Source organism: Glycine soja, chromosome 4, assembly GCF_004193775.1.
Source record: "Glycine soja cultivar W05 chromosome 4, ASM419377v2, whole genome shotgun sequence".
Taxonomy (NCBI): Eukaryota; Viridiplantae; Streptophyta; class Magnoliopsida; order Fabales; family Fabaceae; genus Glycine; species Glycine soja.
The window spans coordinates 9,023,443-9,039,398 of record NC_041005.1 but is presented as its reverse complement, the minus strand read 5'-3'; the positions used below and the strand labels follow the sequence as shown (position 1 = coordinate 9,039,398).

At 31.1% G+C, this 15,956-nt stretch overlaps 1 protein-coding gene across 4 annotated transcripts; it reads left to right on the top strand.

The window, feature by feature from the left end:
- Positions 1-10,503: 10,503 nt before the first annotated feature.
- On the top strand, positions 10,504-14,870 carry LOC114409263 (serine--tRNA ligase, chloroplastic/mitochondrial). Of its 4 annotated transcripts, none has more exons than XM_028372660.1 (10): positions 10,504-10,752; positions 10,850-10,998; positions 11,678-11,771; positions 11,846-11,994; positions 12,119-12,211; positions 12,674-12,853; positions 13,183-13,349; positions 13,623-13,757; positions 13,857-13,950; positions 14,226-14,334. In XM_028372660.1, exons 1-10 carry the CDS (start codon positions 10,572-10,574, stop codon positions 14,298-14,300), a joined length of 1,317 nt encoding a protein of 438 aa, XP_028228461.1. In that variant the 5' UTR covers positions 10,504-10,571; the 3' UTR covers positions 14,301-14,334. The 4 variants fall into 4 exon arrangements, with proteins under 4 accessions (XP_028228461.1, XP_028228460.1, XP_028228462.1 ...); XM_028372659.1 differs by having other exon boundaries at positions 10,505-10,752; positions 14,319-14,870; XM_028372661.1 differs by having other exon boundaries at positions 10,563-10,752; positions 11,671-11,771; positions 14,319-14,870.
- Positions 14,871-15,956: the final 1,086 nt, after the last annotated feature.

The following is a 15,956-nucleotide window of genomic DNA, read 5'->3' as shown; positions in this document are numbered from 1 at the left end:
AGACATTAACAATGTTTTCCTCAATGGTGATCTATTTGAGGAAGTGTATATGCAGCTGCCCCTTGGTTATCCTAACAAGGGAAATAACATGGTATGCAAGCTCAATAAATCTCTTTCTCTCTAATTTAATACATAAGCAGCATTTAATTGATATTTGTCTAATTAATTAAATAACTCTGCTCACCTCTGAGGTGATTAAGGAAATGACAGATGGCGGTGTTGATTATTGCTTCGAGTGCATAGGCTTTGGCTTATTAATGGCGGATGCTTTTAATTAATAGCAGTCGAGATGTTTGCTCCCTTTCCTCCTTTAAACTCTAACATGCACATCTGCACGCATATATATATATATATATATATATATATATATATATATATATATATATATATATATATCAGATTCAATTTTGTAAACTAGCTAATCTAAAACTCAATTAACATTTTTAAATGCATCACTTCAAAAGTCACATTAGAGGTCGCAACTGATTTTTAATAATTATCCAAGTATAAAAACATCAAATGGCTTAATTGTTTTCCATTTCACTTTAATTTATGTTATCCAAATAAAACAAAAAAAAACATGTTTTTTTTTATTTTCATTTTTTGTTTTCTCTTCGTTTGAGTTTAATATACACTATACACTCATTTTATTAACTCTCTATGGTTGGTTTGTTTGGATCAGGGTTGGGGGAAAACATTTATATTAGAGATGTGATAATTATTAATTATGAGTATATTTTGGGGTTAAATTATATAGGAATTCGTAAGTTTTCTCTTCTAATTCTTCTTTTTTGAGCAAATAATTGTTAAATTAACATCAGTTAGTTTTTGTGCAGAAAATATGAAAAGTTGATGAATTTATGATACTTAGTGAGTAAAATAAAACCTAAAAGAGTAAAAATTGGAATTCTAAAGAGGCGCGCTTAGCGTGTTCTAGGCGCTCAGCACGAGGCTTAGGCTTAGCGGGAACCGCATGCTGAGCGCCAGCAAGATAATTCAGGAAAGCAGGGCTAATTGAAGAAAGAAGGCTAAATCAGGAAAGAGTCACGCTTAGCATGGCCCACACGCTAAGCGCAAGACATTGTTGTCATGCTCGCTAAGCGTGACAAGCATGTTTAGCGCGAAGGTTACGTGAAAACTAAGTCGATCTGCACCTATAAAAGAATGAGAGAGAAGAAGGAAATGACACATAAGAATTCTAAGAGAATACAATTCCTTATAGAAGACAAAGGCTAGAAGAAGGATAAACAAACATTAGAAATCATTCATTCCCTCGATTCTCTTTCTTATCTTTTCCCCCTTTACTAAATATTCCTCTCTTGCAGTTGTGAAGCCTCCATGACAATGAGAGGCTAAACTCTCCTTCTTTAGGAACTTGATAACCAACTACTTTTGATATAATTTTCTCTTTCTATCTATTTAATAATATTACCTATGCATTATTCTTTCTTGTGCTTAATATTATTGCTTGTGGCTTGATCACCCATTTGCATGATAAGTTCTAGGGGGTAGTGTTGGGAAACGTTATTTTATAATAGAACTGGGAAATGATATCTAAATAGGGTCATCATTAGGGATAAGTTGATTTTGTTTAGTATGTTATACATCTTTATTCTTGATACAATTTACTATTTTAGTTCTGCAAATGAATTTGGAAGAGAAAATAGAAAAATTAGCCTTTTTCATGTGAGGAATCAAAGTTAGAGTATACTAGCAAATGCATGTGTAAATTGAAATAATTATAAATAGAGAAAAAAATTATTAACATTACATCAAGAAGTAACTCTGATAGGCTAAGTTTCTAACATTCTCATCTTTTGAATTTACTTCTACAAAATTATTGGGTTCTCTAATTTTTTCTGTCTTTAATTAATCAATTTAAATTCTTATGTGATTTAATTTTCTGCCAATTTAAATTATTATTTTTCTTATAACATTTTCAAAATAATTTTCTTTAACTTCTTTTATTAATAAAGTATTTATCTACCTAAGTACAAAAAGTCTCTGTGAATTCGACATTCGAACTTCCGTTTTAACTTTACTACTTCAGATAAATTGATACACTTATCAATCCATCAACATGATGGAAATACATGGCTCACCAGTGACGCTGAGTCCTTATGAACTAATAAAAGACAAAAATATAATCGGATCACTATTTGGAGGCATCAAACCCAAATTGTATATGTATATAAAATTAATGACAATCCATGCATTGCCACTAATTTTAAACTCAAAATTAAATATTAACAGTGAATTGAGAATGGTGCCCTGTTAAAAGAAATGTTAGTAGGCAAAACAAAAGATATTGATATAGAAAAATATTTGATGAACACCCCAATGTTATCTTACACCTAGAGATAGAGTTGAAAAAAGGAAAAAAATTATAAGTTGTTTATAATGTGATAATGTGATAGAAAAAGAGTAATGATAAAGATAAATGAGAGATATTGATTAGAATGTTTAAAATAAATGAATGTATATCTATCATTAATCAATAATATATTACTTTGTAGAAAGTAGCAACCATTAGCTATATTATATATTGCCGTGCATTTGTGTCACAGAAGCTTGACTTGGACGGCTTCATAACGCATGAGGACATCAACAAAGCTTTTGACTATCTCCTGGAAGGAAAGTGCCTCCGCTGCATTATAAGGATGGATCATTAAGCTTATAAAAAAAGGGTGGATCATTAATTAACAAGCTTGCCAGCATTTCCATGTAATAATCCTCAAAACTATCTCTTTCTCTATCTCCACATGATAATAATTAAACAGACTTGTATATAAATTGGTTTGTAATTTTAAGCCGAAGTTCTGTTATCTCCATGCATATGATACTAAACAGTCTCGTTCTATGGATGGAAATTATCACAATATATGGATGAGTGTTCCACTTGGTTTGATTTGCTTATAAAAAAAAAAAAAAAACTTGCTCGACTCGAGTCAAGACCCCAAATAAAAATTATACGTCTTTGATAAAAAAAAAAAAATCCACATTTTAGAGGAGTGACAATCATTACGAGAAAAAAGGTTATTTGCAATTATTTTTTTCCTAGTGGAAATTTAATTGTTTACCATTTACACAAGTTTGCTTTCAATTCTTTAACGTGATTAATCACGTCAAAACAAAAACAATAAATATTTATTTTTGTGTAATGAGAATATTAGAGGCAAATTTATCTCAGTGAGTCACCTTTACAAACTATTTATGTAAAGGGGTTTCTTTTTTAAGTATTTACGGAGGGGGTCAGTTTTTGTATGGAAGTCGCCACCAGCAATTGTGATACCACTGATACCGCCATCAGCAGTGGCGAGAATGGTGCTGACATGGCTGGGTGCCGCCAGCACCAACAGCGATACACCCCATGCCGCCAATACCAATGGCGGGACATGTGCCAATGTGGACAGTCCCGCCATTGGCTCCTGCGAGACCAAGGAGAAAGCCCATGCCGCCAATACCAATGACGGGACATGTGCCAACGTGGACAGTCCCGCCATTGGCTCCTGCGTGACCAAGGTGGACGTGAATCAGCCTTCTAGCTAGGGTACTGTTCTTACATTGCAGGAGGTTAGGGCATTCAGGCTAGGCATGCAGCAGGTCACATGCATACAGTTTTGCTTTAATGGCGTGTAAATTTACATTGCAAATCACATGCATGCTTCAGCTTTGATGTAAATTTTCTTTGAATAGAGCACTTGCAAAATTTGACACTCAGCACTTGCAAAATTTGACACTGAAGACAGTAACAAAGTAGTGTGTAGAGAGAAAGAAAGGTTTTCGTTTTGCTTGAAGTTTGCTGATTCTATCTTCTATTTATTTAAAGTAAGGATATTTTGTATTTATTTAAAGAAAACCTTCTTTTATTTTGTTTATTTATCATGTACAAATTTTTTATTTTGAAGTAATAAATTTTGTGGTTAGAATCAAATTTGAAGCTCAAATTTAAGTGTATTAATTTTGTGAATTAGATTTTTTATTTAAAAATAATTAGCAGTAATTATTTGTAAGCCTTTTTTTTTATGATTTTTGCGTCTGAAAATTTTTTAAGTGTAACCCTTCCATTTATAACCCTTCCATTTTGTGTCTGAAATTTTTTTGAAGTTGAGGAATTTTTCATAAATTATTTAATTAGAGTAATTTTTTTAGAATAAAGTATAAATGTGTAGTTTAAGTTTAATAGAGCAAGCAAATAAATATTTTTATTTGTATCATTGACAAAATATTTAATTGAAGTAATAATTTTTTTTGTTAGACTAAAATTTGAAGGTAAAGTTTAAGTGTATTAATTTTTTGAATTAGAATTTTTATTTTAAAATTAGTATGAGTAATTATTTGTAATCCTCTTTGTTCATGGTTTTTGTGGCTTAGAAATTTGACGTGTGACCCTTCCGGTTATAAAATTTTGTTGATGCTATTTGTGAGTTAAAAATATTTAGAGGTGACTCTTCAAGTTTTTGAAGTTAAGGAATTTTTTTGAATTATTTAATTGGAGTAATAATTTTTTTGTTAGAATGACGTATCAATGTCTACTTTAAGTTTAATAGAGGAAGCAAATAAATTTTTTTATTTTTATCATTCACAAAATATTTAATTGAAGTAATAATTGTTTTATTTAGAAACAAATTTTAACGTGAAGTTTAAGCCTATTAATTTTTGTAATTAGGTTTTTTACTTTGAAGTTATTTTTTAATAATGTTTAATTATTTATAAGCCTTTGTTCATGGGTGGACAGACCTTACAAATAATTATGTGATTCCCTTCTAGTTTTTTGAAGTTAGAATGAAATTTTAATCTGTAGTTTAAGTTTAAGTTTAACTTTAAGTTTAAGTTTAAGTTTAATTTTAAGTTTAAGTTTAAGTTAGTAGATGAAGCAAGCAAATACACTTATTTATTTTAAAACTATTGTTGTTATGATTAATTATTTTTAATTTTGTTCATGTAGGTATATCATGAATTCAATTATTACACTGTTGTATTTCAACGGAAGAGTATATGAAGACAATGATGGTGTAATATTTGAAGGCAGTAAAAAGGCAATTCAAATTAAACGCAGAATTAGTTTCAATGCTTTGAAAAAAAAATTGGAGATAAGGTAAAGTTAGAAAATAATGAAATTATTTCTACTATAAGTTGTAGATTTTTAGTTTTAGGAAAATATGTTGTGTTGCAAATTTGTGATGACGAAGATGTTGAAACTATGATCGAAATTTTTCAACAACAACAACAAATGTCAGTTCTAGAATTGTACGTAGAAAAGGATGTTGGTGGTGGTTCTATGTTTCATGTTGCAAATTTTGTTACGTCATGTGGACATAATGTATCTCATCATGAGTCGGAACTGCCAAGAAATATAAATAATTTACAAGATGATGAAGATGATGATGATGATTATCTTGCGTCTAACTCATACGTTAAAGAGTCTTTCGATGAAGATGATAGTGTTGATGGAATATCTGATACAGACGATGAAGTCACCGACATCGTTGAACCAGTTTCAATTATTCACCCAACTAAAGGTAAATTTTATGAAATACAAAATTAGTTGAATACATCTATCTTTTTATGAGAATTGTATTTAATGGTAACTAAATACGAGTAGTTTGTTGATGTGATTTTTTTTAAAAATTATTAGGTGTACCAGGAATTTAAAATCCATTTTGGAATGATGCTTTGCATTAGAATAATATCAATTGGAGTCATCCGGACAAGGAGGACATTTGTGGTTTGGACATGCCAACGACTTTTAATGTTGGACAAGAATTATATGTTGGCATGGATTTTGACAGTAAAGATGCGGTAAAAAATGCACTGAAACAATATGTGATGAAGGTGCATCAAAGTTTTAAGGTTGTTGAAATGAAATCACACAAATATATCGTTTGTTGCCCTAACAACAACGCAGAGTCTCCTTGCCCTTTTTATATGAGGACAATTTTATCTAAAAAAACTGATGCATGGAAAGTGACACAATGGGGTGGACCGCACATATGTCTAAATATGACTATGACACAAGACCATGAGAAGCTTGATTCAGATTTAATTGCGACTTGCGTAGTAGGTACGTTTTTTATGTTCATATTATCCTACTTTTGTGTTATTTGTTATTTTATTTTATTATTTGAATTACAGACATGATCAGAGAAGATTCATCAATAAAAAAAAAATTGATTCAAGAAAGGATAAATAATGAATTTTCCTATAAGGTTTCATACAGAAAAGCATGGATGGCGAAACAAAAAACGATTGCAATTGAATATGGCAATTGGGAAGAGTCGTATGCGAAACTCTCGTCATGGCTAACACACATGCAAAATCATTCTCCTGACTCTTATTTTCAAATACTACATGACGATTTTATTGTTGGTAATAGCGTGAGTCGCGAACATCGTGTGTTTCATAGAGTATTTTGGACATTTGGTCAATGTAAAGAGGCTTTTAAGTACTGTAAGTCAATCATACAAGTTGACGGCACACATTTATACGGGAAATACCATGGGACCCTATTAATGGCCACATCACAAGATGGAAATGGTGGTAAGATGCACATACCTCTTTGGAGCCAAGGTTGGATATCGTTCCCATGCCCACATTTGTAGTAAGATGCACATACCTCCGATTGATTTAGTTTTATAATCGGTGACACTGCACATCTCTTTGTATAGAAAAGCAAGTACGGCAGGTCCCCATGCATATGTGCTACAGTCTTCAAAGTCACGTAAAAATTGAAGGTACCTTAGCGAAACTTTGTTACTGTTTTTGTCAACGAACAAGACACCTCCAATGAATCTTAGTATCCATGCACGGGCACACCTTCGTACTTGTTCTTCTTCGTCGTGGTTATTTATTTGTGCAAAATGGTGAGTCAGCCAACTTAATTTAACCACACTACCTTTAATTTCACCTTCTTGTGGTGGTCTGACTCCCAATAATTCCTTACATAAATCAGCCCAATTAAGATTTGTTGGATCGATTAATGGTAAACCATCCACACGTAGACCTAACAATACAGAGACGTCTTGAAGAGTAATAGTACACTCTCCGTATCTCATGTGAAACGTATGTGTTTCCGGCCTCCATCTTTCTATCAAAGCACTAATTAATGAGACATTTATTTTTAAGTATCCTATCTTCATAATCAAGTAAAAACCAAATTGTCGAAGAAAAGAAAAAATTTGCTCTGAAAATTTCTTCCCCTTAATACGTGGGGACAGCTCGTTTGATATGTAATTTCCGATCTTCTTCCCCATTCCAAACATGTTCTGAAACATGCTTAGGTTGCATCCATAATACATCACCATCGATCGGGCCAAACTTAATTTTAATATGTGATGGACATGACGATGAATATGTCATTGATACTGCAAAATAAAATATAATACAATAAATTCACAAAACAATTTATATATTATTTGTAGATAATATAAATTAAACTACATAGATTTATAAAAATGTTATTAAATATATATAAATAAATTTGTAATAAATAAAACTGGACAATTTTAAATATATTCTATGAATAAATTAAAATACATGTGAAGACAAATTTAAATAAATAACAAAATATATTCTACAATTAACAAACAAATAATTAAATAAAATATGGACTAACAAATTAATTATAATACAAACAAATATTGAAATGCAAAAAATTATTTAAACAATATATATACAAAAATAATAATAATGTACAATGTATCATATTTTTAATAACGTAAATTTCCTAAAACAAATAATATTAACCTACAAACTAAAACTAACACTATCTTATCATATATATATAACTAAAAACTAAAAATAATTAACTCAAACAATATTAACTTATCAATTCATTTATTTAAAACTATACTATCTATATGTAACATACAAAATTATAACACTAAAAAGGCAAATTTACATGTGTCTAATATTACAATTATTTATTTACGTGTGAAATGCTTAATATTACAAAAACGAAAAATTTATGTCTGCCTAAAATTTACAAATATATACCTAAAACTAATATTAACTTGTGCCTAATATTTCTATAGCTAGCTAATATTACGTGTGCCTAATATTTCTAAAGCTAATAATATGCGTGGTTGACTAAAATCATATATATATATATATATATATATATATATATATATATATATATATATATATATATATATATATATAATATCTAAAAATATATACAACAAACCAAACTAACTAACATAACCTTCAAATATCTATTAATACATAAAAATTATAAATAGCATACCTATTAATAGTAACTAACCTAACCTTACAATATCTATTAATCCTAATCAACCTAAACTTACAATACCTAATTATACTAACTAACCTACTATTTTTATAATATTAACAACAAAATATATAAATCAGAATATATAAATCTTATTTAAGAAAATCACTTACCAGGAATGAATTATGGAAGAGAAATACACAGCAAACTTGAAGGAAGCGCAGCACGCACACACTCAGTGAAACTCAACAAAGGAGAAAAACTCAGCTTGAAGAAGAGAAGTGTACATAAAACGTTGATGGAGGTTTTTTTTATAGAAGAAAACGTAAACAAGCAACGGTCAAAAGGTTACTCTGCGTTTTCAATCCCTACTCTGCATGTTGCTGCCCTAAACACTGCAAAGTTGTTGCCCTAAACACTGCAAAGCTGTGACCTGAGCTTCTTCACGTGACCACGTATCTCGCCAATAGAGAAGGCGAGACCTTCTTCACGTATCTCGCCAATAGAGAAGGCGAGACCTTCTTCACGTGCCTACGTGGCCTGGGTCGCCTATCTCGTCAAAGGAAGAAGCGGAACTCTAGCGTGTATTGCCAGTGGCAATGGCGGCACCGTCCACGTCATCACGTATCGCCAGTGGAAATGACGGTACCGTCCATGTCAGGTCCTGTAACGACAATGGCAATGACGAGTCAAGCTTTATCGCCAACGGCATTGGCGACTTTCATGTAAAACGAACCCCCTCCGTAATTACTTATGAAAGAGACCATAATCGATAAATAGTTTATAAATATAATCCTCTGACGTAAATTTGACGAATAGACGTGGAGAGTAACGGATTCACATTACATAATTCATTTCAAACATATTGATAGACATCCGATAATTGATTGTCGTTTTTTTATTATTATTTCACGGTAATTGTACTATACTGATTCCGGCAACAAAACTTGTCCTAGTTAAAAGGTGTGTTTTTTTCTCTATTGTTTTGTAGTCACTAGTAAAAATACTACTTAATACCAAAAGTATTTCACGAGAAAAAAATTATTTTCTATGTTAAGCCCATTTGATGTGAGAGAGGAAAGATGTTTTTCTATGTCAACATGTCTAATGTTGTTGGAAAAGATGCTTACGTGTTAATGTGTCTAATGTCTGTTTGGAAAAATATTTTTTTATGCCAACAACACTAAAAACTCACCGAAAAATGCTAAACTTTTATAGCTTTGGGTAAATGGTTAATATTAACCAATTGAAAATATATACCAATAAAAAAAATGAAAATACAATGTAAGGAGCTTGAACAAAGAACACAATTTATAGTAAAGGAAACAAATAGTATTTTTATAATTTTATAAAATATCATATTCTTGTTCCATCCCCTCGCTCTTAGAAGGGGGAAATGAGAATTTTATTAAAAAAATCTTATCCTTGTTCCTCTTTCATTATTCAATTATAGGAATAAAATGTGACAGTAGTGAAATGGTATGAAATAATCTTGATTGTATTCATCTTCATTTTATGGATCTAACTAATAAAATAAGACGTAACTCTATGATATTTCAATAAATATTTTTAGTTTATAAACATATTAATTTTATAAATACTATTATTTAAAATATATAATGAAATATGTAAATAAGGATATAATTTTTTTATTATAACATAATTACACAGATTTAATATTGATTAGAAACTACAATATTATGAAAAATGATTATTAAATAAAATATGAAACCAACAATTTCTATATTTTAAAGAAATTTCAATCAATTGAAAAAAAAAAAGTATGTATAAATGAATATATTTGACAACCAAGAATGATATTGAGTTATTTACAACCAAGTATGTTTAGAAAAATATATTTTCAACCCAGAAACTTTCAAGAGTATATAATTAAATTAAAATAGAGATAGTTATCTACAATATACTGTAATAAACAATATTTTTGGTACTTTTACTTTTAGAATATTTTCAATTAAATTTTTTATTCAGTGACTCATATATTAAAAATGACATTAAGGAGTAAAACTTTATTAGTTTTAACTAAAATAAAAAAATAGTTTGATTAAATAATGAAACTCATGCATGAAAGTGTGAGTTAGAAATAAATGGATTACTCAAAAATAAAAAAATACCATATTATCTTTATTTGTTGTACGTACATCTAAAAATTAAATTTATATTTTTGATGAGAATTAATTTATTATCCCATGATACTTTATTTTTGGAGAACGAATTTCAGTATTTAAGCATTATGATATTTTCCATGACTTGTTGTTCTGTTTACATGAATTAAGGATAAATGGAGCTCTGCCACAGACTCTAGAAAGCAGAGAAAACGATGATGGGCTTACATGGTTGTACTCTCAAACTCGCTTCAGTTCCCAATTTCTCTTCTCCAACTTTCCTTTTCAAAACTCCAACCCTCCGTTTTCAGAAATCTCCATTGTCACGCCCCATCAGAGCTCTATCTTCCTCCGCCCTCGTCCAAACATCTACTACCAAGGCCACTGAAGACCAAGGTCACCACACACTTTTCTCGTTTTTCTCTTTCACTTTCGTTCCCACTTCTCAGCAACCAAACTGATTTTTTAAAAAAAAAAAAAATTGCTCTTTCAGGTGTGAAGCCTCAATGGAAGGCCACGATAGACTTCAAGTGGATAAAGGATAACAAGGAAGCTGTTGCTGCCAACTTAAAGAACCGCAACTCTGATGCTGATTTGAACCTCGTGCTCCACCTTTATGACAAAATGTTCACTCTTCAGAAGGTTATGTTATGTTATGTTTCTCTTCGATCCTTTTCCTCTTTTTCTTATAACCAATTCTGAATAAATTCAAATCTAATCTTTACTTTATAAAATGTCTTGTTATTTATTGATGAATGCTTGCTATTTCTAAGTTGGATAGAACAACAATAATGGGTGGATTTGCAAGGCATTTACTGAATGCTTATTTCATGGTTCTTAATTGGATAAACTTCTCCATAAGCATCAAGGAGAAGAAATAAGAACAAGAAATATATTGGGCCTGTTTGGGTAAGCTTCTTTATAAGCACTTCTAAGAGAAGAAAATAAGAAGAAAAAAAATGAAATGAGCTTCTCTGTAAGCTAAAATTAGCTCTTCATTAGCTAATTTGTAGAAGTTTTCTCATATAGCTTATCTGAAATAGAGCTTCTTTATAAGCTAAAATTAACTTATGCATTTAACTAATCTCTTTCATCTAACTTCTCCAAAAGCTGAGGTACATGAGTTGATCTTAGCTAATGAGAAGTTCAACTCATTTTACCTTCTTATTTTAAGTTTATCCGAACAAGACATAAATGTTTAAGATTATGTTAAATGTGAGCAACCAACCATCACTGAAATGCTTGAAAGATGGGTGTTGGTGTAATGCCCAAAGATCTTTGTTCTCAATGGCTTAGCTAATTTGTTTCTTACAGATAGCAGGAAGTTGAGAGGGTTCGTGGTGAAAGAAATGCAGTGGCTAACAAGATGAAAGGGAAACTAGAACAGTCTGAGCGTCAAAGATTGATTGAGGAAGGTGCTTTTGGTGCAAAGTTTCAGCCAATTGGCATTTTAAGTAAATTCCTTAAAACTGTCACTTTTTGTCCGCAGGTAAGAATTTGAAGGAGGGACTTGCTGCTTTGGAAGAAGACTTGGCGAAGCTTAATGATGAGCTTCAACAGGAAGCGCAGTGTATACCAAACATGACTCATCCAGATGTTCCAATAGGAGGGGAGGATTGTTCCACCATAAGGAAGATGGTATTTCAATTATTAGAATTCCCTTCCTTTTTCTTCTCAAGGAAAAAGGTTGTTTGTTGATCTGGTTCATGCATCAATTTCTTTTTCTCAAATATTAATGTGTTGTGAATGTGTGACATTTTAGGTTGGTAGCTCTCCCAAATTTAGCTTTCCTGTCAAGGATCATCTCCAACTAGGAAAGGAGCTTGATCTATTTGATTTTGATGCAGCTGCAGAGGTATACTCAGATTATTTTAAAGCATTAAAGCACCATCTATTTGAAGCTTGGCAATTTCTAGTGTCATCTTGAGATGCAGGTTAATATGTGAAATGTTGCACTGTGAACATGACATGGTGTTGGATTCTATTAACTTAGTAGTACTCTTATTATTTTCTGGGAAATGCACAGATGCCTTGGAGGTAGCATACTCTCTTGTGCAAATGTAGCCAGGAATGGTTTTGTTTATGATATGAGATTGAAGAAGTCTGAAACTTTTCTAAAATTAAATGCTTCATCTCTATCACTGTTCTTGTATACAATACAAAGACCTTAATTTAAGTTCTAACTTTGACAGTAATTTATTCCTTAATTTTTTTTAAAAACTTTATGATGAAGTTTGGATGTTCAAAAGAACTAGAATATTATTGGCACTTGACTTCAGTTTTGTCTCAGATGCATCTAACATATGCTGCTTCACAGGTCAGTGGGTCAAAGTTCTACTACCTGAAAAATGAAGCAGTTTTGTTAGAGATGGCTCTTGTAAATTGGACACTCTCTGAAGTGATGAAGAGAGGCTTTACTCCATTAACAACGCCTGAACTTGTGCGATCCTCTGTTGTTGAAAAATGTGGATTCCAACCTCGTGCAAATAATACCCAGGTTTGTGAGTGTGTACCTCTTAGTTGTTGCTTTCTTTCTCACCATTTGCTAGTAAACTATTCTTGAGTTTCATGATCATGGACATAAGATACATGACAAACATGTTTTGGCAACCATTTTGACTGAGACAGTTTACCTGCAGTCTGAAGAACATGTGTCCTTTTAGTCCTTCTGTCTGCATCTTATTTTATATTTTGCTAAACTTAAGAACTACAAATTCTTTGATCTTACCTTGCTTTATTTTCCCTAAAATTCCTTCTATTTCATGTCTTTAATTTGATGATTGAAGTTCATAGCTTCTGTTGATGTTTGTTGCTAACATTGAACAGATTTATTCCATCGCTGACAGTGACCAATGCCTCATTGGCACTGCAGAGATTCCTGTCGGTGGCCTTCATATGGATTCTATACTCTCTGATTCATTGTTACCTTTAAAATATGTGGCATTTTCTCATTGTTTCCGTACCGAGGCTGGTGCTGCTGGCACTGCAACAAGGTAATTAATTAATTAGAGCGTTTTTGTTCATTCCATGTTCCTAGCTATAGATTTGACCATGGATTTAAATCCTTTATAATATTCAACCTTTTAATATATGGGGGAATTTGATTTTTTAAAATACTTTCTTTTGTTGCATATATTGGATTAAATTTATTTAACCAATGGAAGTGCCTATTCTTAATGTCTTATTCAACACACTAATATTAATGTTTTATTGTTTTTAAATATTTGGTTCCTCAAACTTTTCTGATCATAATTATTATTGAGCAGGGGTCTTTATCGAGTTCACCAATTCAGCAAGGTGGAAATGTTTATTTTCTGCCGCCCAGAAGAGAGTGAACATTACCACCAAGAGCTTATTACAATTGAAGAAGACCTCTTCTCATCCCTGGGATTGCATTTTAAGTGAGAGTTACCACTATGTTCATAGTAGTTAGTACATTCTTTCTTCATTTCTTAACACGATTCCATTGCTGTTTTTATTATAACTAAGCTTTTATGCAGAACTTTGGATATGGCTTCTGAAGATTTAGGTGCACCTGCCTATCAGAAATTCGATGTGGAGGCTTGGATGCCTGGTTTAGAACGGTTTGGTGAGGTACTGCAACAACTTTTTCCCTTTCAATCTTCCGAGACATCTCTATACTTTTTATGGCCCTAAGGCTGAGATTCTGGCTTGAGTGCAATGCCTGTGGGTATGACTAATCAAAAGTTGAAGATAATATCAAAATGATTTCCACACGGACCTTAATGCAGACTTTATCATTATTTTAATATAACCAGTAGATACTATACTTGTGCAAGAATTACTCTTCACTTGCACTAAGAGAAACTGCATTTTGTTTTGTTACTTGTTAACAATGATTGCTGAAGCTTACCACGCTTGAAAACGCAACGCCATGCTATTCCCTTGTACAAAAAGCATCTGACTTTCAATATAATTGCTGAGGCTTCTTATTGTGTCAGATCTCAAGCGCATCAAATTGCACAGACTATCAGAGCCGTCGTTTGGGAATAAGGTATCGTCCTGCATCAGAAGCACAAGCCACAAGTGCAAAAAAATCTAAAGGCAATCTTGCCCCACCTCAGTTTGTTCATACATTAAATGCAACAGCTTGTGCTGTACCACGGATGATTATATGTTTGCTTGAGAATTACCAACAAGAAGATGGATCTGTCCTTATACCTGAGCCCTTGAGGCCCTTCATGGGTGGCCTTAGTGTCATCGCCAGAAAATCATTATGATTGATCACAGTATTTGTTTCCATTTGAAGGATGCTGCTGCGGCATTAGACTATGGTGACAGATGAGTTGAAGCAATTTTCATTAGGGTGATATTTTTACAAATAATATTAATAGCCTTTTTTTCCTTATAAACTATTTTTTGTATCCTTTTTTCTTTATGATGCAACGTGTATCTAAATTTATTTTTTTCAGTAAAAACAATTTTTCAGTAAAAACAATATTCCTTGTATATTTTTTTTCTTTTTAATGAAAAGAACTAGTAGTAAACTAAAAGATTAATGGGAAGGGAATTATTTATTGTTTATATTTTGGCATGGCTTGTGCACAATTACACATAAACTAGGAAGAGTGGGCATACGGATCGGTCCGGCCCGTTTAAGATTTGGACCACAAAGCTCGCATTTTAGAAGAGTCGGATAAGCTTGGTCCGTAAAACAATTAGATTTTTTTATTCAAGGTCCGTATCCGATCGGCAAAAGTACACAGATAAATGGACTAGTATGCCAACCCAAATATTAATTTTAAAAAAATTATATAATTTTTTTTAAAAAAAGTGAAAAATGTATAAAATTAAAAGAAAAAAACTGACTTTATTTTTTAAGCTAAAATCTATCACATTAAAATATGCTAACAATTTAAACATAACAAAATAACAATAATAATCTATGTTAAAGATCAAAATCTTAAAATAACAAATTAATGGTACTTGCACATTGGACTTAGGTGGATTAAACAACGGATGATTTGTGAGTTTGTAGATAAAGTTTGTTAGGTCCACGGGCTTAACGGATTGAACAGCAAAACTAAAAATAATTATACAATTTTTTTTTAAAAAAAAAGAGACTCATTATCCACTGAATCCATAGGCTTAACGAACCAGTCGAGAGACTTGAGTCCATATACCTACCTTATACACTACTGAGTTGCGGTGATATATAAAGGTAGGGTTTTGCTTTGAGCACCAGTCCAACTATTAATGCCCTTCACCTTTTTTTTAAAAGCTTTTAATATATATATTATTGTGATTTAATTATTTTAAAAAAGTATAAGTAAATTACAATTTCTTATACTTGATATTTTAAAAAGTGTTTTATAAATTTATTAGTATATATTTGACAATTTAGTTAGTTTAACAAGAAAATATAATTTTGTAAATTACAAATTTTACAATTCTTAAATTACAATTTATATATATATATATATATATATATATATATATATATATATATATATATATTATTACAGTCATAGTATTAAATATCTATATAAATAGTTTTTGGAAATATAAAATTAAAATATTTTCATTAGTAAAAAAAATTAAAGTAAAAAATGAAATAGTGATTTGTTAGAAATAAAAAT